Source organism: Moschus berezovskii, chromosome 19 (assembly GCF_049115385.1).
Source record: "Moschus berezovskii isolate FMDL1 chromosome 19, NW_MosBer_1.0, whole genome shotgun sequence".
Taxonomy (NCBI): Eukaryota; Metazoa; Chordata; class Mammalia; order Artiodactyla; family Moschidae; genus Moschus; species Moschus berezovskii.
The window spans coordinates 47,633,757-47,659,011 of NC_142478.1; the positions used below are offsets into that span (position 1 = coordinate 47,633,757).

At 45.9% G+C, this 25,255-nt stretch overlaps 2 protein-coding genes across 4 annotated transcripts in view; one reads left to right on the forward strand and one right to left on the reverse strand.

Moving 5' to 3' along the window:
• Nucleotides 1-40: 40 nt before the first annotated feature.
• Nucleotides 41-12,787, reverse strand: PXMP2 (peroxisomal membrane protein 2). Of its 3 annotated transcripts, none has more exons than XM_055404428.2 (5): nucleotides 12,554-12,787; nucleotides 9,575-9,691; nucleotides 7,908-8,070; nucleotides 4,882-5,001; nucleotides 41-178 (listed from the first exon to the last, which is right to left on the reverse strand). In XM_055404428.2, exons 1-5 carry the CDS (start codon nucleotides 12,673-12,675, stop codon nucleotides 167-169), a joined length of 534 nt encoding a protein of 177 aa, XP_055260403.1. In that variant the 5' UTR covers nucleotides 12,676-12,787; the 3' UTR covers nucleotides 41-166. The 3 variants fall into 3 exon arrangements, with proteins under 3 accessions (XP_055260403.1, XP_088684212.1, XP_055260402.1); XM_088828086.1 differs by lacking the exon at nucleotides 41-178 and adding an exon at nucleotides 2,055-2,387 and having other exon boundaries at nucleotides 7,908-8,056; XM_055404427.2 differs by lacking the exon at nucleotides 41-178 and adding an exon at nucleotides 2,055-2,387.
• A 166-nt stretch (nucleotides 12,788-12,953) lies between these two features.
• The window catches only part of POLE (DNA polymerase epsilon, catalytic subunit), a 59,752-nt gene continuing 47,450 nt past the window's right edge, over nucleotides 12,954-25,255 (forward strand). Inside the window, exons 1-12 of the mRNA XM_055405308.2 lie at nucleotides 12,954-13,081; nucleotides 17,056-17,197; nucleotides 17,636-17,716; nucleotides 18,143-18,187; nucleotides 18,341-18,433; nucleotides 18,739-18,893; nucleotides 21,236-21,377; nucleotides 21,504-21,584; nucleotides 22,764-22,871; nucleotides 23,202-23,312; nucleotides 23,587-23,672; nucleotides 23,847-23,966. Of these exons, the coding sequence (XP_055261283.2) occupies nucleotides 13,020-13,081; nucleotides 17,056-17,197; nucleotides 17,636-17,716; nucleotides 18,143-18,187; nucleotides 18,341-18,433; nucleotides 18,739-18,893; nucleotides 21,236-21,377; nucleotides 21,504-21,584; nucleotides 22,764-22,871; nucleotides 23,202-23,312; nucleotides 23,587-23,672; nucleotides 23,847-23,966 (1,226 nt within the window). The 5' untranslated portion in view covers nucleotides 12,954-13,019. The remainder of the gene's footprint in view (nucleotides 13,082-17,055; nucleotides 17,198-17,635; nucleotides 17,717-18,142; nucleotides 18,188-18,340; nucleotides 18,434-18,738; nucleotides 18,894-21,235; nucleotides 21,378-21,503; nucleotides 21,585-22,763; nucleotides 22,872-23,201; nucleotides 23,313-23,586; nucleotides 23,673-23,846; nucleotides 23,967-25,255) is intronic.

Consider the following 25,255-nt stretch of genomic DNA (forward strand, 5'->3'; position numbering starts at 1 on the left):
CGCGGTAACTTCAGGAGATAAAGGCGGAGCCGGGTGGTAGGCGGTGGTTCTGAAACCTTGTGTCGACCCGCTGCCGGAGGCCTGCTATGCGAGTCCTTTCTGCCGTTGATCGAGGGATCAGACGGCGCCCAGTTGTGCTGTCTGGGCAGGGGCCCGACCCGAGTACTTAAACCTGCACCTGCGGAAAGAGCCCAGGGGGAACCCTCGGATAACTTGAGGTTCCAGTTCAGATGAACTAGGAAACTCCAGCAGGGTTTGCTGGTTGCTTTGTTTTTACGGTGGCAAAATACACATACTGCAGAATTTACCAACGTAACCGCTTTTAGGTGTACAGCTCAGGGATATTAAGCCCGTTCTCTTTGTTGTGCGAGTATCACCAGCATCCATCTCCAGAACTTTCTCATCATCCCTAACTAAAATTCTGTGCCTGTTAAAACACAAAACTCCTCACCCGCTTCCCTCAGCCCTTGGCATCCACCATCCTGTTTCCTGTCTCAGTTCCACTGCTCCAGGAATCCCAAAGAAATAGAATCAAACAGTATTTGTCCTTTGGAGCTGGATTATGTCACTTAACAATGTCCTCAGGGTTCTTCCGAGTCATCTGTCAGAATGTCCTTCCTTTTTAATGGTGAATAATATTACATTGTATTCACGGGCAACATTTTCTCTCTTCATTCATCAATGGACATTTGGGTTGTTTCCCCATTTTAGCTATTGAGAATAATGCTGCTGTGAACATGGTATACAAACATCTCTTCAAGTCCCTGCTTTTCTGTTGTTCTGGGTGTATACAACTAAGTGGAACTGCTGGATCATCTTGGCAGACTTAAATGGGGAAGTGATATGATCTGATTTACATTTTAAAGTCACTCTGGATTTTGAAGAATGAACGTATTCCACAGAAATACCCAGACCTCTGCATAAACATGGTGTCTTAAACCCATATATTTATGTCTCCTTCCAGAAGGTCACTTATGAAAGATAGCAAAAAAAATTTTTTAATTCAAAAAGATGTACTTGAATTCACAGAAGAAACCAAGCAAAGAGATCAGCTGACAAAATTTTGAAAGCTGGAAATCAGATTATTATTGATCTGAGAAAATGGAATATCAATTGCCTTCACTGAGGGAAGCCAAGAAGCAAGCTCATCCAGTCCTGTGAGTCTGGAAGAGCCAGATGAGTTACAGGTACTAGCCCCAACAAAACTGGGTCCCTGCTTGGCCAGCTCACCACCAAGGATGGTGTCACAAGTGCAACCCATGTACACAAATCTTCCAAAGAATGTCTGAGTGGCTTTGACTCTTTTAACAATGATATACATCCAAGTATCTACAGACATTTCAGGTAATCCTGATATGGTAAAACAAAGATCAAATCAACCCTGAATATTCATTGGAATGACTGGATAGAGCCGACTCATTGAAAAAGACCTTGATGCTGGGAAAGACTGAAGGCAAAAGGAGAAGGGACAGAGGATGAGATGGGTGGATGGCATCACTGATCTCGATGGACATAAATTTGAGCAAACTGCGGGAGATAGTAAGGACGGGGAGCCTGGCATGTTGCAGTTCATGGGGTTGCAGAGTTGGACATGAGTTAGTGACTGAACAACAAAGATCAAATAGAAAAAAAAAAAAGAACCCTGTGAAAACAGAAAACTGCTAGCACACAAGACAAGAAAAATTTAAATATATACAATTTTAAAATATATATAATTGAGGTCCCAAGGGATATTGTATCCATGAAATAAGGATGGGAGACTATCAGGAAGGAATGTTCTAAGAATGAAAAAGCAGGGAAGGAGGGCTAATGTAAATGAGCAACAGGAGAGTAGACCCAGTGGAAAGGGTGGTATCTAGGGCCTCTCAGAAGGTCAGGGCAAGTCTTGGCCTAAGAGGCCCTTGCCCTATGGGGCCAAGTAGCTAAACAGTTGTATTGTGATATATTTTAGCACAAATTTTTAAACATTTAAAAAATTCCAAGAGCAGTCCTCTAGTCACTCATTTCTATCAAAGCAACAGCAATTATTCTGAGAAATTAAAATCACCACTGAAAATGCTACATTATAGTTTATTGTGATCCTAATTCAATCCAAGGTGACAGGTGAAATCATCTGCTATATTTAAGTTTCTAGGGCAGCATCACCTGAGGACAGCGATTGCCTTTTTAAAACATGATTGTGACATTGAGATTTCTGTTTCTCCATCCATCATGTTCGAGTCATCTTGAATCTCATGATCTAGAGCCAGGCTGGCTTATTTCTGTTCTCTCACCCCACCCCAGTCATCAGTGTGTCTGACACCCTCTCCAGGTCATCTTCACTTCCCCAGAGAGGCCAGGTAGGCGTACCAGAACAGAGCCACCAAGTTTGCAAAAAGTACCCGGAACTGCCAGAGAGAACAGATGGTAAGGTAAGAAGTAAGAGGAAGGCCCTGGGCACGCTCATCAAGTACGAGGCCCCCAGGACAGTGCTTATCCACTGGTCAGCCCATCCACCCACTGCTGGATTTACTGAGTCTTAACTTTGCATGAGGCACTGTGCTTGGGCTCCAGCAGAGAGGGGTAAGGAGGACAGTCCCCCTGCCTGATGATGTTAACCGGACAGTAGGGAAAACACTCCTTCACTGATCACTTCAGCTCCTGGTAGGCCTCTCTCACCCCAGAACCAGACATCATGCGGGTAGCTTCACCCGGCTCTTCCCTGACAACTCCATGACCAGCTCACTCAGACCCATCCTGTTGCCACTATCTGCTTCAATGATCTGACAGACGTACTCCCACCTAAAATCACCTTTAGTCAATTACTGAGTCTCCCCTGCACATAAGCTCCAGGAAAGTAGCAGTCTGGCCTATCTCATTAATCGCTCTAGCCCAGAGTCTACAGCCACAGGGCATACAGCAGGTGCTCAATATATATGTGTTGAATAAACTCCCTGCCACTTAAGCACTCACCTGCAACCACCTTTTAGGGAGGTCTCTGATCCCAAGCTTGCAGTACTGCCCCTAAGCTACTCAGAAGGATTCTATTTTCCAGCCTCTCTACTCTCATCCACAGGCCCCTCCACATCCTCAGCCATTCTGTTTTCTCATGTCTTTATTTCATTCTCTATATGCCTTAGAACCTATAGTCCATATCCCTGGTTTTCTTCCCTTCCTGTTCCTCAGTTGTACTCCCTTGAAAAACCCCAATCCTCCCTGCTTCTCACCTGCCACAGGCCCCTGCACAAAAGGGTCTTTAGCCTCTGCTGGCTCCCCCATCTCCAGTCAGCTTCCTCTTCTACCTTTCACAATGCCAAGCTGACCACTACTTTATTCCCCTCAAAATACCCATCAGCCTCCCCTGCCCTACCCGCCTCCCTCCTAGAGGAAACACAAGGTGTGGCCGTGGATCCCCAGTAAACAGTGACTTCCTCTCTCTTCTCCACTCAACAGGAAGAAGTGTCTCTCTGCTTATGTGCCGTTCCCACCCTCACCCCTCTCACTGGGGCAGCCTGGGGTGCCATGTGCATGTCACATGGCCATTCTTCTAGCTGCCAATCCTTCTCCTTCCCTGGACCAATGCTAACTAGGGTTTTCCCCCTGTGCTTCACAAACTTGTAGTTCGACTTTGTAGTTTATCTTCTACTTTTTCACCCACTCAGTCCTCAACAACCTGGGTTTAGCCCCATCGAGCCACTGAAATTGCTCTTGGAACGGTCATTTTTAAAGCTAATGGAGACTTAGCGATTTTTATTTTGCTTTAACTTCCAACAATATCAGCTACTGCTGTCCATCACTGCCTCTGGTTTTTGGCTATCCTTGGTGTGTGTAGTGTGTGATTACCAAGCCCACCCTTCTCCCCCCTCCCACCCTTTCAAGGTAGCTCTTTCCCAAGGGTGCTCTTGCCCCGGGTCTCTTTCCTCTATCTAAAGCAGAGTGGAAACCAGCTTTTATAAGCTTATTTCAAGTAGATTACTTAAATAGCATGCAGAAAAACGGTAACACAGCAAGCTGAGGCCTGGGAACTTCTGGAAAGGCCTGTTTGAGAGGTTGGTGTCTGGGAACTTGGATGTGGGTTCCCGCCTTTCTCCAACTGATGAGAATGGCTCCCTGGGCCTAGAGTGCCTACAAAATCAGCGTGGCTGAAGCTGAGTGCCTGCTCTCCTCCCCGGGGTCTGGAACTCTGGTGCAGGGAGCAGTGTCCATGTGCCAGCCCCAAGTAAAACCCTGGGCAGAAATACTGCCATGGCTGATTTTGTGGGTAAATGATCGCTTGCTCCCAGTAGCCCTCAGGGCAGGGAGCATGGGGCACCTGCAATGGCTTCCCAGGATCCAGTCGTGTATCCCTTTTGCACGGCCCTAATAAATCTAAGCCGTGAGCCTATCCATCTGGCAGTGGTCTTGGGACCCAGTCACAGATGAGCTATACTGGGTGTGAAGACAGTGGACAATGGCAGGGCCTTCAACCACCTGGAGGGTGGCCCCTCAGCTGCCTGCCTAGGGCCAGCGGCCAGAAGTCAGTGAATTGGTTCACGCCCAGACGCTGTGCCCCTTACCACTCAGAGCCCGCCCCCACCACACTCAGGTTTGGCTCTGACGTCCCTGCGGGTGAGGTTACCTTGGGCTGCAATCTGTGAAGCCCTGGACATGAGGGGTTGGGGTGGGCATCCAACCCTAGAAAGCTGAGCACAGCCTTGGATGAAGGGGCACAGCGTGGACCCAGCTTGGGCTCCCCATGTCGCTTTGCCTCCTCAAATCCAGTAATGGTAACAACTCGGGGCAGAGAGAAAAGCCTCGGGAGGAATCCGGAACCTGGGATGACCCAAGGCTCGGGAAAAAGGCTAGGCTCTAGGGGAGCTTGAAGCCCCCTGTGGCTCCACACTGGCACCTGGCTGGCCTCACCTGCACAGGGATATAGTTGATGTTAATAAACTGCACAGGTGTCCAGACTCGCCAGTTCATCCGCAACGCCGGCCAGAACCCACTCTTCATCTTGGCAGCGAAAGCGGCGGTGTCCTGCCCCTGCAAAGCGGGGGAAACGCAGACAGTGAGCAATACCGGTCTTCCAGGCGAAGGACCCCAAAGCGTAATTCAATGATTTCTGTAAAACTGCATGTTTTGTTCCATTTAAATGGACATAGCACATGCGTGTGATTGATCAGTGATACAGCCGGACGAGCTAACAATCCAGGAGGAAGATCATCGGAACAGTGCTCTCATTGTGTGTGACCTTTACCTGCGACCCCTGAGAGTTGAGCTGATTCTGGTGTCATTCATACTGCTGGCCTGGGCACCAGAATTGCAGCTGCTGATGGCTCAGCTGTCAGTTCTTTCCAGAATAACCTCTGAAGTTGATGCATTTCCTATCAAAACTTGTCAGTTCTTTTTAAAAAACAGACCCTAATAAATGATTCTAAATGTCACCTGGAAGGGATAGATGCATAAGAATACCCATCTTGAAAAAGAGTAAGAAAAGAAGGCTTGCTTTACTAGAGATTTCAAAAATTCTGTACAGTTAGGGCAATTAAAAAGTCTGGTGGTGGCAGTGGTGGTTTCATCGTTAAGGTGCGTTGAGACTCAATGGACTGTAGCCCACCAGGCTCCTCTGTCCATGGGATTTCCCAGGCAAGAATACTGGAATGGGTTGCTATTTCCTCCTCCAGAGGATCTTCACCACCCAGGGACTGAATCCACATCTCCTGCATTGGCAGGTGGATTCTTTACCACTGAGCCACCCAGGAAGCCCATAGACCAAAGTATATCTCACACTAAATTATGAACAAACACATAATACTACAGGAAAGCATAGGAAAATATTTCTGTTCTCTTTGGGCCTATCAAAATGTACAAAATAAAATCATAAGAGTATAAGAAAATATAGGAAAATATTTCTAGTATCTTCCTTTAAGGAAGCCTATGAAGGAAAAGACTGGAAGATTTGAATACATGACTTTTTAAGCTTTTGTATGGAGAAAGACACTATAAGATACTTTATATAACTTACACAAATATTTTTATGAAGTTAAACACCTAAAAATGGGAAAGATATCTGTAACTTTTATTTGGCAAAGGATGGATATCCTTAATATGTACAAACATACAAATAAGTAAGAAAAAATGCAAACATTCTAAGAGAAAATGAGCAGAGTTAGTGGAAGAAATACAGATAAGCATATAAAAAGATACCCAACCTCATAAAGACACAGAAAATACTTTCCACCTGACTTCCCTGGTTGGGCAGTGGTTAGGAATCTGCCTGTCAGTGCAGGGGACACGGGCTTGATCCCTGGTCCGGGAAGCTCCCACATGCTGCATAGCAACTGAGTCTGGTACCACTACTACTCAGCCCACATTCTAGAGCCGGAGAGCTGCAACTACCAACCCTGAGTGCCGAGAGCTTGTGCTCCATAAGCGTTTAGAGGTCTCTGGGATCACAAAACTGGTGTCTGAATCCTGACTCAATGACTCACAGTTATAGCACCTTAGGCCAGTGTTTACCCCGTAAATAACTAAAGGCCTCCGCTTCCTCAGCTGTCAAGGGGATTGATGTTAGGCTCAAAGACCTGAAGCACTGGATGCAGAGCTCAGTGCTCAACAGATGTCTGCTGATGCCATCATTCTGCACCACTGTAGGGAGGAGAGACAAGGACAGCCTTTTTGGATAACAATTCTAGGAACTGACCAAGAAGGAATCGCTATACAACAGGGACAGGCATATGGTTTGTAACACAATGTCTGGATCACAGAATGCCGGATGTGGAAGCAGCTTGTAGTGTGTGTGCCGTATGGAGACTGTGCCCCCACATGTGTCATTATGTGGTGGGAACTTTATGCGCCTTGGTACCATTTGCCTTATCCATGCAGGGTATTTATTTTTTAATGAAAATGTACTCACTTCCTATTTGGAAGGAAAAAAATAGGGAGAAACTGCTGTGGTACCCTCAATCCTAACATAGGCACCCTTTCACTTTCTCCTATCTGATTTCCTAAGGACTTCACAAATATTTTGTTTTTACTATCAGGGACTTATTAGGAATCACAGGGAAGTTTAAACATCTTTCCTTCCTCCCACCAGTGACACTTTAGACAGCAATGGGTATTCTCCTTACTAACAAGAACGTGAGATGTGGTTTCAAAATAAAACCCAAGTGAGAAACCAATTACTTGCTGTGATTGGTTGAAATAAATTAGGTCCAGGGCAGAACGTGACACATCTCAGCACACAGAGTATGGAAAGGAGATGGTGAGGGTGGTAGATAGTGGGAATGAGGTTGGGTGAACACACCTCTCAAGTTTTCCATTGCAATGTTAAGTCTATGCTGATAAGTTAACCTCTTCAGAGCCCTTGTGATGTCCATACCCCGAGTGAGCACAGGGTTCTGCAAGGTCCATGGACCCCTCTGGTGTCTGGTGAAGCCCATGCACCCACTTCCCATACTTATGTTTTGAAATGTATAAAATGTGGGAGTACAAAGAAATCAATTCTACTGAAGTATGGGAGTTGGTGAAAAACAGGCAGGCCTGGCATGCTGCAGCACATGGTGTTGCAAAGAGTCGGACACGACTGAGCGACTGAACTGAATTGAACTGAACAGCTATTGAAACATTCAGAAAATATTCTTATAAACCAGTATATGTGCTTCTTCACTAACACATTCAGTGATAAGACCTGCTGAAAGGTGTAAGCAGTGATGAGCATAAACGATACTCCGGGGTAACTGTGACAATGGACGTGTGACAGCCCTCTACCTGGGACGCTTACATCAGGCCAACAGGTACTGCTAATACGACTGTGCTTTGCTTCTAATATTTCGTAGAGGACAATGTGAAACTTCAACTTCAGTGAAAAGTTCAGAGACCCTCTGAATTCCAACGACAGCATCCTTATGCCAACGAACAGCTGGCATGCATGAGTGCTAGAGACCAACCTCCAGGAAGTTCATGACAAGGAAGAACAAAGACAGGAAGGCAGGTGCGAAGAGAAGGCGGTCCAGGAGGAGCCTCTTGATGCCTGCCAAGGGGACCTCGGAAGGGATCCAGCGCTCCATCAAGAGGTAGAAGAAGTGACCCAGCGGCCCTGTAAAAAAAAACCTGAGGCCCGCGGTGGCGGTGAGTTGGACACACCCTTCATCCTCAAACCCCAGATCCTAAAACCTGCCTCCCTGGAGTCCCTCAGCACTGACCACAGAGGTCTATGTGGCCCTTCTAGAAAACATGCTTTCAATGCATCTGCTCCAGGCATTAATTTTTGCCTCTGACAGACCAGGCTTGTGCCTGCTTTGTACCCCCTTGTCATCACATGGCTGGCTCCTTCTCAACACTGTTGGCTTGGAAAGTTCCTTCCAACTGTCCTGAATAATGAAGCTACCACTGTCCCAGCCACTCTCTATTTCAGGCCCTGTCCATTTTCTTCAAAGCATTTATCACTGGATGTCCTGGTCTCATTATTTATACAGTGCCCTCTTCACCCTTAGAAGGTAAATGCCACAGGACAGGATTGTGTCTGTTCACCGCTCTGTCTGGAACAAGGTCTGGCTCAGAGAAGGTGCTTGGTAAATAAACTGAAGCATCCCAGGTGTCACAGCTTTTTATCAAACTCTCTCCAATCATTATCAGGGCTGAGATCTGGTGCTGTGCGCTGGCTTGTCTGTATTATTTTTCATTCCAAACAGCACAGTGTACTCAGGAAGAAAACTGAACCCTGCCACCATGTCTACTGGATCAACAGATCTGAGACTCCATGAAATCCAGAATCAAAAGATGAGCAGGGACCCAGGAGCCTTCCAGCTCCACAGCCTTTAAACAAGTAGTTTTCCCTCGTCTTTCTCCACCCTTTCACAGAATGTTAACTGACCCAGAGCAGGGCTTCTCAGTAGGAAGAGAAACAGGAAGTCTTGAGGATGGAAAACTGTGACTGGATAAGGGGAATGCATCAGAATCACTCCCAGGTGGAGGGATTATCACCCCCTCTTTGGAGGGATTAGGACTTTAAATACATTATGGGAAAAGCTGTGATGACTCAAGTTAGCATGCTTACAATACAAAAATGTTATTTGTGAATATTGAATTGAAAAAAATCAATCCTATGGCAAAAGATTTCTAAATAACCCATCTATACAAACACTGCTTTTGGCCAGAGAACTCGGGGTGAATTTAATAGATAAAACTTCTGAATCTCTGTGCTTTTGCGATTTAAAAAGTAGTCCAGAAAAGACAATTTTCAGGCTACCTAAGGATTTCTTTTCTGAATGGTTATGCTCTGAATTTAACAACAGAAACTAACTGGTCATATTTGAGTCTGTTTTCCTCTTTCAGAGTCTTTGGGTCTTGAAGTCTGATTTCAGGTTTAGGTGCCCTCAGGGCTCTCAGTTCAATTACTATGGCCACCCTCACCCATACAATTCAAAATAAAAACCAAATAAAACTACAAAACAAGTGAAGCTAACGTTATCCATCATTTTGATTTTTCTCCCATGATGACTTCAATGCTTTTTTAAAAATTACTTTTCCAAATTAGGTAATTCCAGGTATTGACATCCGAGCTTTGGCGCACTTAGCCTGCTACTGAATAAACCAGTCCCTTTATGGAACTCACCCATAGATGGCATATCTGAGAGGCCCGCTGACATCTAGCTTTTGAGAGCAGTTTTCTTTTTTCTGCTTCTTCTCAATCAACTGGGCCAGGAAGTTCCCAAGTGCTGACAAAATGCCACTGTGGAGAGAGGTGTATTCAGAAAACAGAAGTGAACTACTGGGGCTGGTGGCGCATCTATTCCTGCACATAATCAGCACAGTGGTTTGAAGAACATGCTGGGGATGGGTGGAGATGAACCCTTATCAGAGCAGCGAAATGTAAGTTCCCTGCATGAAAAGATGGAGACAGCAGAACTTAATACACACACAGAAGCATGGTAAGATTTCCAATCGGTGGGTTGTATAAGTGTCATATCTGGATTGTGATGCTATCCTATAGTTTTGGAAAAAGTTACCCTGTGTAGTTATAAAAGGGCAACACGAGGGGTCCTTATGATGAAAATTTTCTGTATTTTGACTCCGGTGGTAGACACACAAACCTATACATGTGAGAAAACTGCATAGAACTTAACACCTACAGTCACAGAGGAGTACAAGAAAAGCTGGGGAAATCTGAATAAGTTCTATGGTCTGTTATCTATGCAGTGTCCTGGTTGTGATACTACAGTTTTACAGAATCTTGCCAATGGGGGAAAAACAGTGGAAACAGTGTCAGACTTGGTTTTTTTGGGCTCCAAAATCACTGCAGATGCTGATTGCAGCCATGAAATTAAAAGACGCTTGCTCCTTGGAAGGAAAGTTATGACCAACCTTGATAGTATATTAAACAGCAGAGACATTACTTTGCCAACCAAGGTCCGTCTAGTCAAGGCAATGGTTTTTCCCGTGGTCATGTATGGATGTGAGAGTTGGACTGTGAAGAAGGCTGATCGCCGAAGAATCGATGCTTTTGAACTGTGGTGTTGGAGAAGACTCTTGAGAGTCCCTTATACTGCAAGGAGATCCAACCAGTCCATTCTAAAGGAGATCAATCCTGGATGTTCATTGGAGGGACTGATGCTAAAGCTGAAACTGCAATACTGTGGCCACCTCATGCGACGAGTTGACTCACTGGAAAAGACTCTGATGCTGGGAAAGGTTGGGGGCGGGAGGAGAAGGGGACGACGGAGAATGAGATGGCTGGATGGCATCACCGACTCTGTGGACATGAGTTTGAGTGTACTCCGGGAGTTGGTGATGGACAGGGAGGCCTGGCGTGCTGTGATTCATGGGGTCGCGGAGAGTCGGACACGACTGAGCGACTGAACTGAACTGAACTGATACAAGGGATCTCCCTGTATTGTTTCTTACAACTACATGTGAATCTGGGGCTTCCCAGGTGGCGCTAGTGGTAAAAAACCTGCCATGCAGGAGACGCAAGAGACATGGGTTCGATCCCTGGATCGGGAAGATCTCCTGGAGGAGGGACTGGCAACCCACTCCAGTTATTCTTGCCTGAAGAATACCATGGACAGAGGAGCCGGGTGTGCTACAGTCCACAGAGTCGCAAAGAGTCAGACATGACTGAAGCAACTTAGCACACACACACATGCACATCTACAATCATCACAGTAAAACTTTCAAATAGAAAGGTGGAGACAGGCCCAGCTACTCAATAAATGGTCTATAGCTGCATTCTGTTCTCAGCTATAAAGTCCAAAATTCTTGGATGAGACAAGGAGCCTCTTGATCTGATCTTTCACTACTTCTTCCTCATCCTCTCCTTTGGTTGTTGTTCATTTTCTCCAGAAGCACAGGCCCATCTTCCACTCTACCGCTATTAGATTGCTCCTCCCTCAGGACCTTTGCTCCTGCTGTGCCCTCTGCCCTCTGATTCCCTTTTTTGTACGGCCTGTTCCTTCTTCAGGCTTCTATTTAAGTGTCACCTCCTCAAATAAAACTTTCCTGACCACTTTATCTGTGTTATACATTTATCTACTTTTTGACTAGTTCTTTACTAGAATGCAAGATCCGTGAGGGTAGGGACAGGACCTATTTCTCTCAATCATCGCTAATGGTCCCCAGACAGGAAGCAGCTGTACACATGTATGAAAAGCTGTATTAATAAAAGGGGACAAACTTGTAAAATGAATTAAAAGGAAGGGGGGATGTCTCACAAAATGTTTAGTACTCCAAATCAAAGGGCCCACCTAACCACAGCAAGGAGGGCACTGTGTCAGCTTTCTCCCAAATGCAAAGCTGAAGCATGTCTTAACACCTCCCACCCGGTCTAGCCTTCCTCGCCCTTCCTAAAGGCGTTCACCTCAACCCGTTTTGTCCATCCTGTGGTTGTGGTTTAGTCGGGAAGTCCTGTGAGACTCTTGCGACTCCAGGGCCTGTAGCCCTAGCCCGTCAGGCTCCTCTATCCATGGGATTTCCCAGGCAAGAATACTGGAACAGGGTGCCATTTCCTTCTTCAGGGCTCTTCCCGACAAAGGAATCGAACCCGGGTCTTCTGCACTGCAGGCAGATTCTTTATCGACTGAGTCACCAGGGAATCCCCAGCCTATCCTGGGCTCAAAACGAGCAGGTACCAGGGAAGCCCCAGTCTAACTTAGCCTCAAAACAAGAGCAGGTACTAACGGACCGGAAGGTAGCATTAGAACCTGCGCAGAGCCGAGCGGGTGACATTTGTTTCCCCCAGTCCCCATTTACCCCGGACGACCGCTACCTCCGGGGCAGAGGGGCCGGAGGCCCCGAGGTCTGCAGCAGGTCCTTCAGCTCGTGTACTCCTTTAGTCTGGCCCCTGGGTCCACATTTTAGGGTGTTTACGAATTACAGTTCGGAACCGAATATACAGAACAGCACGTGCTAAGAGTTCTGGTTAATTTAAAGCATCTGAAGGGTCATTCTGACACACCGGAATTTTGTCTTCCACATTCAAACCCCCACGTTGGATGAACCTATGGGGCTGGGTCACTGGCCGACCGAGATCGGGGCCGCGCCCACCCCCGCACCCCCCGGCCCCGTCCCGTCCCCTCCTCCGCCATTCCGCGCAGACCTGGTGGCCGCTTTGGTGAGTACTGGGTAGAGCCGCAAAAGGCGCAGGTACTGGGAGAGTGCCCGCCGCGGGAGCGGCCCTAGTCCAACCTCCACCCGCAGCTTCGACGCCGCCGGCGCCATCGCCTTCCCGGGTCCACGCCCACCGAGGGCACAGACCCGACTCCTGGCCTGCCGGGCGCTGGGCCCAGGGCGCGGGGCGGGGACGGCCGGACATTTCCCTCCCCGCCGCGTCCCGCAGTACCTCCGGGTACAGACCCCTGGATACGCGACGCGCACCTCCACGCACTTTTCCGGGACTCCCTAACGGGCCACCTCCCCCTCGGGCGCCGGCGGCGATTGGAGCTTTGTGGGGCGGGGTGCGACGAGCCTCCTGATTGGGCAGTGGAGCGCTTCCGGCCTCTCGCGAGAGTCACTACGAGCGCGCCAAATTTCTACAGGGAAGTGGCGGCGGCGGCAGCAGCGCTATGGTTCTGAAGAATACCGGGCGACTGCGCGCGGAGCCGGGCGCTGACGGGGAGCCCAGCCGGTGAGACAGGTGGCGGGCCGGCGCCGAGGACCTTCCTTTAGGCCTGGCGGCGCAGGAGCGCCCCCTCCTTAGCGCGCGCGCGTCGCCCGTGAGCAGCTGCGAGAGCGCCTGGGGCGCTCCACTCGGCCGCTCCCGGTTGAGAGTCCGGCAGCTCTCTGAAGCTGCCCCCTCTCCCCGCCGTCTCCTTGTTGGCTCCGTGTCCGAGGTCCTCCGCCTGCAGCCCGGCGGCAGCGCAACGGAGAAGGGGCGGCTCTAGGACAGGGGCGGGGAGAAGGAACGCGCCACAGCCTGGCTCCTGCTGATGCTGCGCTGCCCACGAGTTCTCAGGGTATTAGCTGAGGGTGTCCGGTTATGCCAGGAGGGCGCGGAGGCCTTGCAGCCTAACCTCCGGTCGGCGCCGCAGGCCCGGGGTCGGCGCGTCTTGTGCTGGAGTGAGGGCGGTGGGGCCGCAAGGCTCCGGCCTCTCGGGTCCAGCTCCACTGCCTCGCGCGGTCGGGGCTACCCTGACTGCGGTGTCGATGAGGCTGCGGAGTAAGGAGAGCAGCTTCTGACTTAGTTCTAAGGTCAGAAGCCCTTAAAATTAAGATGTGACAGGGTTTTGTTCGTTCTGAAAGCTTTAGGGTAGAATCTCTTCTCTTGCCTTTTGTTGCTTGTAGAGGCTCCTTCCTCTGTTTTCAAAAACAACACTCACATTTCCAGCCTCACTCTCCTCTCTGTCTCTAATTTCTGGCTCTTATAAAGAACCTTATGATTACAGTGGGTCCACCCAGATAATCCCCATCTCAAAATACTTAAGGTCATCACACCTGCAAACTCCCTTTGGTCGTGTAATATAACAGGTTCCTTGGATTAGGACACAGACATCTTTGGTGTGGAGGCTATCAATTATTCTCTACAGCAGGTGGCTATAATTTTTTGTGAAAAATAAGGGTCCTCATCTTGAAATAGGTCATTCTGTTCTTCAGGTGTAGGTGACCCAAGGAATATCTTCAGGCAAAGGAGTTTTTCTTAAGCAAAATTCTCTGACCACTTACGTTTATAAATTAATAACTAATGAATCATGTTGCAGTAATTAAAGACATGAATTCTGCACAGGCTTGGTTCAGATCTTTTTTTTTCTCTAACTAGCAGCAGCAGCAGTCTCTGTATATTTAGCTTTCTTAGACTGCTTCCTTTCTTAGACTGCACCATTCTAGACACATACATATTTTTTTTCTCTGCTCATTGATTTATAATAAAGTAGCTCATTTATTTACATTAAGACAAAAAGTCATGGGGTGTGGATTCTAGCTGTACATTTTTGAGGAATGGAGAATATAGTTGGCTTAACTAATAAATAGGCCTTCAGCCCAAAATATACAGGGGCCAGAATCTCAGAACTGCAGTTTAAAGAAGAAACTATTAATAGCATTTGCTTTTTGAGTTGGAATGCTAATATGGTAATTATTCTGTTTTTAAGATGGATAAGCCATAATTATTGTATTCTATCTAGATGGGATCACACCTGTGAAATTAAAAGATTGTGAACAGTTTGGGATTATTCTGATCTCTGGAATCAAAATAGATTTGGATAGTTCTGTTGATAGTCTTTGTCAAGTACTTAATTTAAGGTTTATGATAAAATCTGTATAAATAGTTATTTAACCCTAAGCAGAGAAAGGCTATGGGAGGTTTGAGGCAGATGTAACTGAGCTGGGAAGTGATTTCCCTTGTCAGCTGAGATAGTTCCTCTCACACTGAACAATGTTATATCCCCATTTTTATCCATATGTGGTTCTTCCAACATCCAGACTCAGGTGTCCCAGAAGATATATCATGCTTTTAAGGTACAGTTTATTCTACCACAACAGGTATTTCTGTAACCCTAGTTTGCTCACAGGAGAGTATCAGTAAAATGTGGAGATTATGTTGGTTCATTTGCCGTTTTCCCTAGGCAAGGGGGTCAGAATCCAGTAGAATTAAACAATTTTCAGTAGAGAAGGAAAGAGCTCTTGTCTGGAGTGTGGCACAGATATGTGCCCTGTTGGCTCTGTTTGAAGAACATTTTATCTGAGTGCCTTACCAGTGCCTCCCTCCAATCTCAGGTGGCAGGCTACACTTTTTTCTCCTGTACTCAACAGTCATAAACAAGGACTTTTCTTCTTGTGTTATGCATTTAAAGCAAACAACTCTGTAGAAACATGGTTGTTGACTTTGCCGTATAGAAATTAGAGCTACTTTTCAGTGTTTATAAGCCAGCTAAAAGAAAAATGGCTTAGCATGGAACACTGATGTCTCTGTGCACTCAGACACTGAACTGTGCAGCCCAGCACACTGCAGCCATCCTTGTTTCCCTTTCCTAGTGCAAACTGCACTTCCCCAGATGTGCTGCAGCTGCCTCGGTGGTTATATGAGTGCCTTGAAAATTGTTCAGTAAATATTTTTCCAACTCAAATTACATGACTTGAAAACACAAGTGAATTAGTTCATTCAGGTTATTTCAGATAACTCTGACGTTACAGAATTTTATCTTGAAGACAACAAAAGGTGAGTATTTCTCTGTTTCTGTTGGCCTTCAATAAATATCACAAATGCTATTTATCACGCATGTACTCTACAAAAAATTCTGTCTGCACATCATATGTATCGAGATTTAATCATCACCACTGATTTTTGGTAGAACTAGTCTCCAACTTGGTCGTTCTTTCTTTTTTTAAAAATTATTTATTTACTGGCTGTGCTGGGTCTTCGTTGCTGCAGGAGCTTTCCTCTACTTGCAGAGAACCAGTGAGCCATGGCTACTGTCTAGTTACAGTGAGCAGGCTTTCTCATTGCAGTGGCTTCTCTTGTTGGGGAATATGGGCTTTAGGGTGCACTAGCTTTAGTAGTTGCAGCACATGGGCTCCCGGACTCTACAGCACAGGCTCAGTGGTTGTGGTGCGTCAACTTAGTTGCTCCATGGCATGTGGGATCTTCCCCCATGGATCAAACCCAAGTTCTGAAAATCCTGTGTGGTCGAATACAGTTGATTGCATTTTTTGCAAGAAACAAACTAATAATAAATTTGGGTACCATCATTTTAAAAATAGAGAAAGCTTTTTGAGATTATTGTAGGTTCTTAGCAATTGTAAGAAATTACACAGAGATCCCTTAACCTAGTTTCCCCCAGTGGTAACAGCTGACATAATTAGAGTGCAGTGTCACAACTAGGAAATTGACATGATACAACAGTGCATGAACACTTGTTTATGTGTGTGTAGATTTAGTTCTGTGCACTTTCTGTATTCATGACCAACACTACAGTCAGGCCACAGAACAGTTCTGACTCAAGGGTCCCTTATGCTACCTTTTTATAGCCACAGCCATCTCCCTTCCCCCATTAATGGCTAATCCGTTCTCCATCTCTAAAGAATGCTATATAAGTGGAATAAAGTATGGAATTTGGGGGAGTTAGTTTTTTCACTCAGGCTAATTCCCTTGAAACCATTCTAGGTTATTGCATGTATCAATAAGTTTGTCACTGATGAATTGTATTCCATGAGAAGGATATAACACAGGTTAACTATTCACTTATTGAAGAGTATCTGGGTTGTTTCCACTTCTTGTCTATAATGAACAAAGTTGCAGTGAATATGCACATACAAGTTTTTTGTGTGAACATGAGTTTTCTTTCAGTCTGGGATAAATGCTCAGGATTGCAATACTGGACTTTATGCATTTTCTTTTTTAACTACCCAATGAGGCGGCATGTCCAGCCAAGATTGTTGTTTTCATTAGTGTTCTGGTTACATAGTTAAACAGGTTTTGACATGAGTATGACATCAAACAATATGATATCCCAGTCATATTTTTCCTGTGAGTCCTGTTTTCTTAACGAGCACTTTTCGGGATGCTCCTACCATGTCACATCTGAAATGCTTATACTGGGTGGACTGGGGGTTGCGAGTGTAGAGTGTCGTGAACAGTGGAGACTGGATTTCCCTCTTTTCACTCAGGGATGATGGCTCCTCTTCCTCCATCTCGGCACTCAAGCGCCTGGAGCGCAGTCAGTGGACAGATAAGATGGATCTGCGGTTTGGTTTTGAGAGACTCAAGGAGCCTGGTGAGAAGACAGGCTGGCTCATCAACATGCACCCTGTAAGCACCTGTGCTTTTCCTCCATCCTCCTTCTTCCATTCAGGAGGGCAGCACAGCCCTTATCTGAAGAGTAGGTGACACCTGGCGGGAACATGTTATGGACCATCCAGGTAGAGATGGGATTGTTGGCAGCTCTCCGGCTTTCCTCTTTAACGTCTCTGGGTCTTCTCTGGGTCATTAAGAGGTCACTGGGATAACAAAGGTGAGGGGCATCCCTGTTACCCATAAGAATAAAGCTTTCAAAGATGAGAAGGAGACAGAGACATTCTCATCTGAACACTGTTATGACACAATTCTTGTGACTGGGTCTGGTAGGATTTATGCAAAGGTAGAGAAAGATTTTGTTTTTAAAGTACTCAGTTTCCTAGAGAAGGAAGAAAAGGCTCTTGTACTTTGTAGAGGAAAACCTTGTGCTCTTGTTGACCAACTCTCTTGCAGACTGAGATTTTAGATGAAGATAAACGCTTAGTGAGTGCTGTGGATTACTACTTTATTCAAGACGATGGGAGCAGATTTAAGGTAAGGCCCTTGAACCCAAAGAAGCTAAAAACCACTCAGTGATGAGGCATAACTGGGCCCAAAATGGTATGTGTCCTTTTAGCTCTGCAGCTCTGAGGAGAGAGGGATTACGGGAGACTTGTAGCGGGCAGCTGCCCGAAGCTCTTTAGGAATATGGGCCCCATGGAGCCACACTAGTCACCACTTAAGATGTCCTAAGAGAAGCTAGCTCAGGAAGACTGAAAGATGAGCAGTATTGTGTCTCTTAGACTCTTGCCCTTGTGATATGTGCAAGTCTAATTTTCTGTTGTATCATCTCTCTTAAGATATGTCCAGGTCAATGATGCATTGAATCTAGGCTGCTCACAAGTATAATAAAAACAGCCTGTCTTCATTTTTCTCCTTTTTCTCTTTGTCATTGCCCCACATGGGCTGTGATTCTTGCAGGTGGCCTTGCCTTACAAGCCATATTTCTACATTGCAACCAGAAAGGTAGGTCTGTCGTTTATGACATTAGGTCAAATGACCTGAGCTTCATTTTGTGGGGAGAGTCAAAACTGGAAATAAAGAGGCTTCTAGAGAAACAGGCAAGGAAGGAAATAGATTTTATTAATGGGACATCTTTTCATTCTGATCCTGATTTAGGGTTGTGAGCGAGAAGTTTCGTCCTTTCTTTCTAAGAAGTTTCAGGGTAAAATTGCCAAGGTAGAGACTGTCCCTAAGGAGGATCTGGACTTGGTGAGTATCACCCAGCCCTTTCTGGGTAAATTAGGCTGGGTCTGCTCTGTGCATGGGGTGAGATGGGAGAGGACATGTTTGGTACCTGTGGGGCAGTATAGATGATGGAGTTTCATGACTGTCCCTGCCTCCTCAAAAACTCCAGTGGTGTCATTGGTGCCACATGCAGAGTTGAACAAGTTGCTTTGGAGTTGCCAGCTCTTCAACTCATTTATGTACCGTTGACTCGTTCTCCCCTTATTTTCTCTCTCCAACGTAGTATTTTTTTCTCTTGAACTCATGAACACCATCTCTTGACTCTGTAGCCAAATCACTTGGTTGGTTTGAAACGAAATTACATTAAACTGTCCTTCAACACCGTGGAGGACCTTGTCAAAGTGAGGAAGGAGATCTCCCCAGCTGTGAAGAAAAACCGGGAGCAAGGTCATGCCAGTGATGCCTACACAACTATGCTCTCCAGGTAAGCTTTTTTCACATAAGCAAAGCAGCCAGTTGGTCCATAGGACTGTTTCCCATTTTTCCTAAGTTTATAAGATGAATAGGACATGGGAAAAAATCAGCAATAAAGTTACCTTAATGATTGGCTTTGTTCAGTGCGAAACACTTTTGAGCAATTAATTAGACTTTCTTATATGTTCCCTTTGTGTTAAATTAATGGTGGATTCCCAGGTTGTGGTTCAGCTGTCCCTCCTTTCTTACATGGGGATAGATTTGGCTTCAAACTGAGTTTCTGTAACAATAAAGACATTTTAGATTTCTAATCCCACTACCATAACAGAGTCTGTTTTCATGGTTTTTAGAAAGCTTTAAGATGTCTGCAAATTTTATTAAATATCTAGATTTATGTAGCACATCGTTTCCAGAGAACCCTGGTTATTATACAGAGAAATTTAAATAAAGGACAACAAACACTGTTCATTAAACATGTAAACATCAAGAGTAATAAGAAACTCTGATGCTGGGAAAGGTTGGAGGCGGGAGAAGAAGGGGACGACAGAGAATGAGATGGCTGGATGGCATTACCGACTCTGTGGACATGAGTTTGAGTGAACTCCGAGAGTTGGTGAGGGACAGGGAGGCCTGGCGTGCTGTGATTCATGGGGTCGCGGAGAGTCAGACACGACTGAGTGACTGAACTGAACTGAATAAGAAACAGGGTAGGAGATTAAGAAGAAATCTTGGCTAATTAAAAGTTTTGATGATTTCAACGTACCAGATGGCCAAAAGGCACATGAAGAGATGCACAACATTTCTAAATGTTAGAGAAATGCAAGACGGAACTATAATGAAGTACCACCTCACACTGGTCATCGTTAAAAAGTCTGCAAATGACAAACACTAGAGAAGGTGTGAGAAAAGGCAATGCTCTTACATTATTGGTAGGAATGTAAATTGGTCCAGCCACTATGGAGAACGGTATGGAGGTTCCTCCAGAAACTAAAAACGGAGTTGCCATATGATCCAGCAATCCTACACCTGGGCATATATCCACATAAAACTATAATTCAAAAAGATACATTCACCCCTGTGTTCATAGCAGCACTGTTCACAATAACTAAGACATGGAAACAACCTAAATGTCCATCAACAGATGAATGGATAAAGATGTGGTTCATATATACAGTGGAATACTACTCAGCCATAAAAAAATGAAATAATGCCATTTGCAGCAACCTGGGTGGACTTAGAGATTATCATACTAAGTGAAGTAGATCAGAAAGAGAAAGACAAATACCGTGTGATAACACTTAATATGTGGAATCTAAAATTTGACAAATGAACTTATCTATGAAACAAAAATAACCTTGCAGATATAGAGAACAGACTTGTGGTTGCCATGGGGTCTGAGTGGATTGGGAGTTTGGGGTTAGCAGATGCTAACTATTATATTTAGGATGGATAAACAACAAGGTCCTACTGTATAACACAGGAAACTGTATTCAACATCCTGTGATAAATGATAATGGAAAACGATTTTTAAAAGAATGTGTTTATGTATATAACTGAATCATTTTGCTGTATAGCAGAAATTAACATAACATTGTAAATCAGCTAAAAAAAGACATGCAGAAATTTATGAGGATTTTAGAAGAGAGCTAATTGTATTCTCTGGCAAAAGTAGATCCGTTTGGGACCCTGGATGTTTCTGCACCAGCACCCCCTGCCCAGTGGCTCATTAATGATTTTTCAGAATACTGCAAGTTGTATCTGGAGACTGAGTCCCCAGAGGCCTGAGTCTTCTCTAAAACTCATTGCCTTTTTCTTCCCCTTAATAGTCCATTCAGTATTTGGAAGCTTAGTGGACTAATATGAGAGTGAATATTCTAGTGACAGTGATTCCCACTTAGATATGATAAGAATAGTTGTGATGCAGAAATGGTTACTGTTTACCAGTCACTTCACCATGCTAAGAGCTTGTGAGATGTTACCTTATGATGCCTGTGCTGGGTGGGCCTGTTCCTGTCGTCTTTGTTTTCTTGATGAAGAAATAACCTCAGTGAAGGTGGGTCACGTCTGTAGACATGCCTTCCGAGTAACAGTCTCCTTTCTTCTTAGCTCTTTTAATTGAGGTGGAACTTACATACAATAAAATGCATGTCCTAAGTGTACTGAACTTCCTTGTGTCTGTGGTCTGCTGCTTGGTTGGATGGGGTCATCCAAGGTCATTCCTTAAGAAGGGCCTGTCCTGATCATCTCAGCCACCTTGTAAACCTTTGTATTTACATTGTTTGGACTCTGGCCTTTCCCCACTTCAGTCCCTAGCAGAGTATAGTTGAAAAAGCTGCTCTCTTTATTTTTCAGTGTTCTGCAAGGGGGCAGTGTAATTATTGATGACGAGGAAACCTCTAAGAAGATTGCTGACCAGTTGGACAATGTTGTGGACATGCGAGAGTATGATGTACCTTACCACATCCGTCTCTCCATTGACCTGAAGATACATGTGGTGAGTGGGCTGTCGCATGGGGATAGTTACTGACAGCCGGGAGGTGATATTGAAGGATAGGCCCATAGAGCATACTTCCCTGGACAGGTGTAGAAGTCCTCGGTTAATGCACCACATGTCCTTCAGGCTCACTGGTACAATGTCCGGTACCGAGGAAGTGCCTTTCCAGTGGAAATTGCCCGCCGCGATGACCTCGTTGAACGACCAGTAAGTACTGCTTGCATTTCCTCCACCCTAAACTTTCCAGTTGTTTCTGGCGAGAAAGGTGAAAGGTGAATTTGATTTCGAGATTGGTTTGCTTCTTTTTCCTCAAATACTTTCTTAAAAGAATTTTTAAATAATTGGTTTCCTTTTTATCAGTTTCTGACCTTGCACATATATATCATCGCATGCTGTCAGTATTTGAGCTAGCCTGGATCTGAACATTGGAGGGAAAGCTCTGACTTCCATTTTTGATGGTTAAGAGCATGGTTTCAGCATGTTATGTTGAAAAATGGATTCAAAACTGGTTCAGGAACAGTTTTGTGATCTTGGGATAGTCTATACTCTGTTTTCTCACATCTAAGATGAGATTGTCAGTTCTGTGTCACAGTCTTCTGTCAAAGTTGTCATAAAGATCAAAGTGAGGTGATTCATTTCAAAGTGTCTTGAGACTCAGTTCAGTTCAGTCGCTCAGTCGTGTCCAACTCTCCACGACCCCATGAATCACAGCACGCCAGGCCTCCCTGTCCATCACCAACTCCCAGAGTTCACTCAAACTCTTGTCCACAGAGTCGGTGATGCCATCCAGCCATCTCATTCTCGGTCGTCCCCTTCTCCTCCCGCCCCCAACCTTTCCCAGCATCAGAGTCTTTTCCAGTGAGTCAACTCGTCGAATGAGGTGGCCAAAGTATTGCAGTTTCAGCTTTAGCATCAGTCCTTCCTTCCAGTGAACACCCAGGATTGATCTCCTTTAGAATGGACTGGTTGGATCTCCTTGCAGTCCAAGGGACTCTCAAGAGTCTTCTCCAATACCACAGTTCAAAAGCATCAATTCTTTGGCGACCAGCTTTCTTCACAGTCCAACTCTCACATCCATACATGATCACGGGAAAAACCATAGCCTTGACTAGACGGACTCAAGTGTTCTGTAATTCTAGACTTTTCCTGTGAACAGTGGCTCCAGCCTTATCTCATATGTTCAAGTTTTCATATCATCATGGTAGATCAGTCCACCCCAAGATTCCTGTCCCGCTTTTTCCTGGACCTTTCCCCACAGCAGCTCAACTCTTGCTTTTAGTAACTGGCAGTAGAGGTGGAGGTGTCATGGGTGTCAAGAGAACCACCAGGGTCTCCAGAGCTCAGCTTGGTTCTTGGCCAACTTAATGCTACATTTTGTCCCTTCAGGACCCTGTGGTTTTAGCATTTGACATTGAGACAACCAAACTGCCCCTCAAGTTTCCAGATGCTGAGACCGACCAGATTATGATGATTTCCTATATGATTGATGGTCAGGTGAGTGGGTGCCTTCTGGAATGTGAGCTCTCTATGAACTGAGACCAACTGGTCTCCAAACCCGAACAGTGTCCACCCGTGGTTAGTATTTGTTTGGTGACTAATGAGAGAATGGAGTCCACACAAGTGAACAAGCAAGCTATTCTGGCATCTAGCCACTCTCTGCCCTCCAGGCAAATCTTAGGATTAAATAGCCTGTCATTTTGGGGAAAGCCATGGTGTTTCAAGTTGCTGCAAAGGTTTTGTAGCAAAAGTCTCCAGGCTGCATGTGGGAGGTGTGTCTTAGGCTTTGTTTCTATAACTCGCACTGACTGCTAATGAACTTCCTAGGGCTACCTCATCACCAACAGGGAGATTGTCTCAGAAGATATAGAAGATTTCGAATTCACCCCCAAACCAGAATATGAAGGACCCTTCTGTGTCTTCAATGAGCCCGATGAGGTAGAGATGCCACTTGGGAAAGTGCCTGATGTTTGGGAATAGGAAGAGGAGGCAGGCATGGTGATCCTCTCAGACCTCAGCATTTGTTTAATCATAATAGCAGCTGGGCTCAATCCCCAGTGGTTGGTCCTCGTTCATGTAAGGTTCGGGTGGAAATAAAGGGATCAAATAAAGGGATCCTGTGAAGTTGTTACTCCTCAGCTTTGAAGAGGTGTTAAAATCACTTGAGGAAGAGTAAAGTAACCCTTTGACTGCCAGAATTTGTTAAATTCAGGTTCATCTAATCCAGAGATGGTTTGAACACATCCAGGAGGCCAAACCCACCATCATGGTCACCTATAATGGGGACTTTTTTGACTGGTGAGTCAGAAAAGGGGAGGGAGAGATGGGAGAAGCACCGCTTGGTAGCACGGGTGAGCTGCTCACCCTGTTTAAGAGGAGATGGTGTGAGGTGTCCCCTGGGGCAGTCTTCCCAGCCCCTGTGGAAATTAGAGACTCACTGTCCCATGTGCTTTTCCATCCTCTTGTCCTTAGGCCATTTGTGGAGGCCAGAGCAGCGGTCCATGGACTGAGCATGTACCAGGAGATAGGGTTCCAGAAGGACAGCCAGGGGGAGTACAAATCACCCCAGTGTATCCACATGGACTGTCTCAGGTAGGCCCTGCAGTTCACGTGGTGGCTCATCGCAGTGTCTCATGAGGGCTTTCTGTAAGTGAGACTCCCTTATACACACTGGTCCTTTCCATACCTTCTTACAGAAGCTGCCGAGAAGTAGCTCCTGTCACCTGAGGACAGTGGCTGCTGGCTGGTCCCCAGGCTATAGAAACTGGACCAGAAAGAAAGACCTGGTAGAGTGAGATCTGGTGCTATGGGAGGTCACAGAGAGGCCTTGGCTTCCCCACATTAGGTTGGGATGTGGCAGCCAGGCTCTCTTGAAGGACAAGCGTGGTGTCCAGATAGGCTGGGGTGTCCAGACTCAGGACAAGCATGCAAGGTGACCCAGAGTGCTGAGAAGGAAGGCTGGAGAGAAAGGTCTCCTGGGCTTCCAGTGCCCAGTGAGGAGGTTGGTTTTATCTTGGTGGTCATGGGGAGCCACTGACACATTTAAAGCTTGATGAATTTTCTCCTTACCCCTGGTATTATGGTGTGTGGATTGAAGGGGCAGGTGGGTTGCAACATGAACAGGAGTGAAGAGAAGGCTGGTCTTGAGATATCTGAGAGTCGAGGACTTAGGGATCTATAGATGTGGGGACAGGTGCAAGAGGCATTAGGAAATTATGGTTCTCAGGGCTTGGGCTGGGCTCCTGGAGAAACAGGGCAGAGCTCAGGTTCAGAATAAAAGCAGACCTGGGAGTTGTATCCACATGGAGGATCTGGAGACTGTGGGGCTCAGTGATAAGAACCAAAAACTTGATAGTTGATGGATTCTCAAGAAGAGAAATAGGGACTTTCCTGGTGTTTCAGTGGCTAAGAATCTTCCTGCCAGTGCAAGCCACATGGGTTTGATCCCTGCTCTGGGAAGATTGTACTTGCCAAAGGCAAATAAGCCCATATTCCACAACTACGAGCCCACAGACCTGGAGACCATGCTCCATAGCAAGAGAAGCCACTGCAACGAAGAGTAGCCCTTGCTTGCCACAATTAGAGAAAGCCCATGCGCAGCACCAAAGACCCAATGCAGCCAGAAAAATTATCTTTAAAAAAGATCCCACATACTACAATGAAGATTGAAGATCCCTCATGACTGCAGCTAAGACCCTGCACAGTCAAATAAATAAATACATTTTTTTTTTTTTGGAGTAATAGAGATGTGGGGTTCCTCAGTGGAGGCAGCAATACTGGGGTTCCTTCAGCGGGGTGTTTCTGAGGGGGGAGGATGGCCCACAGGGCAGAGAGGCCACAGAAGGTGAGATTGGTGCTGCCAGTAGGAAGTTGTGAGTCCT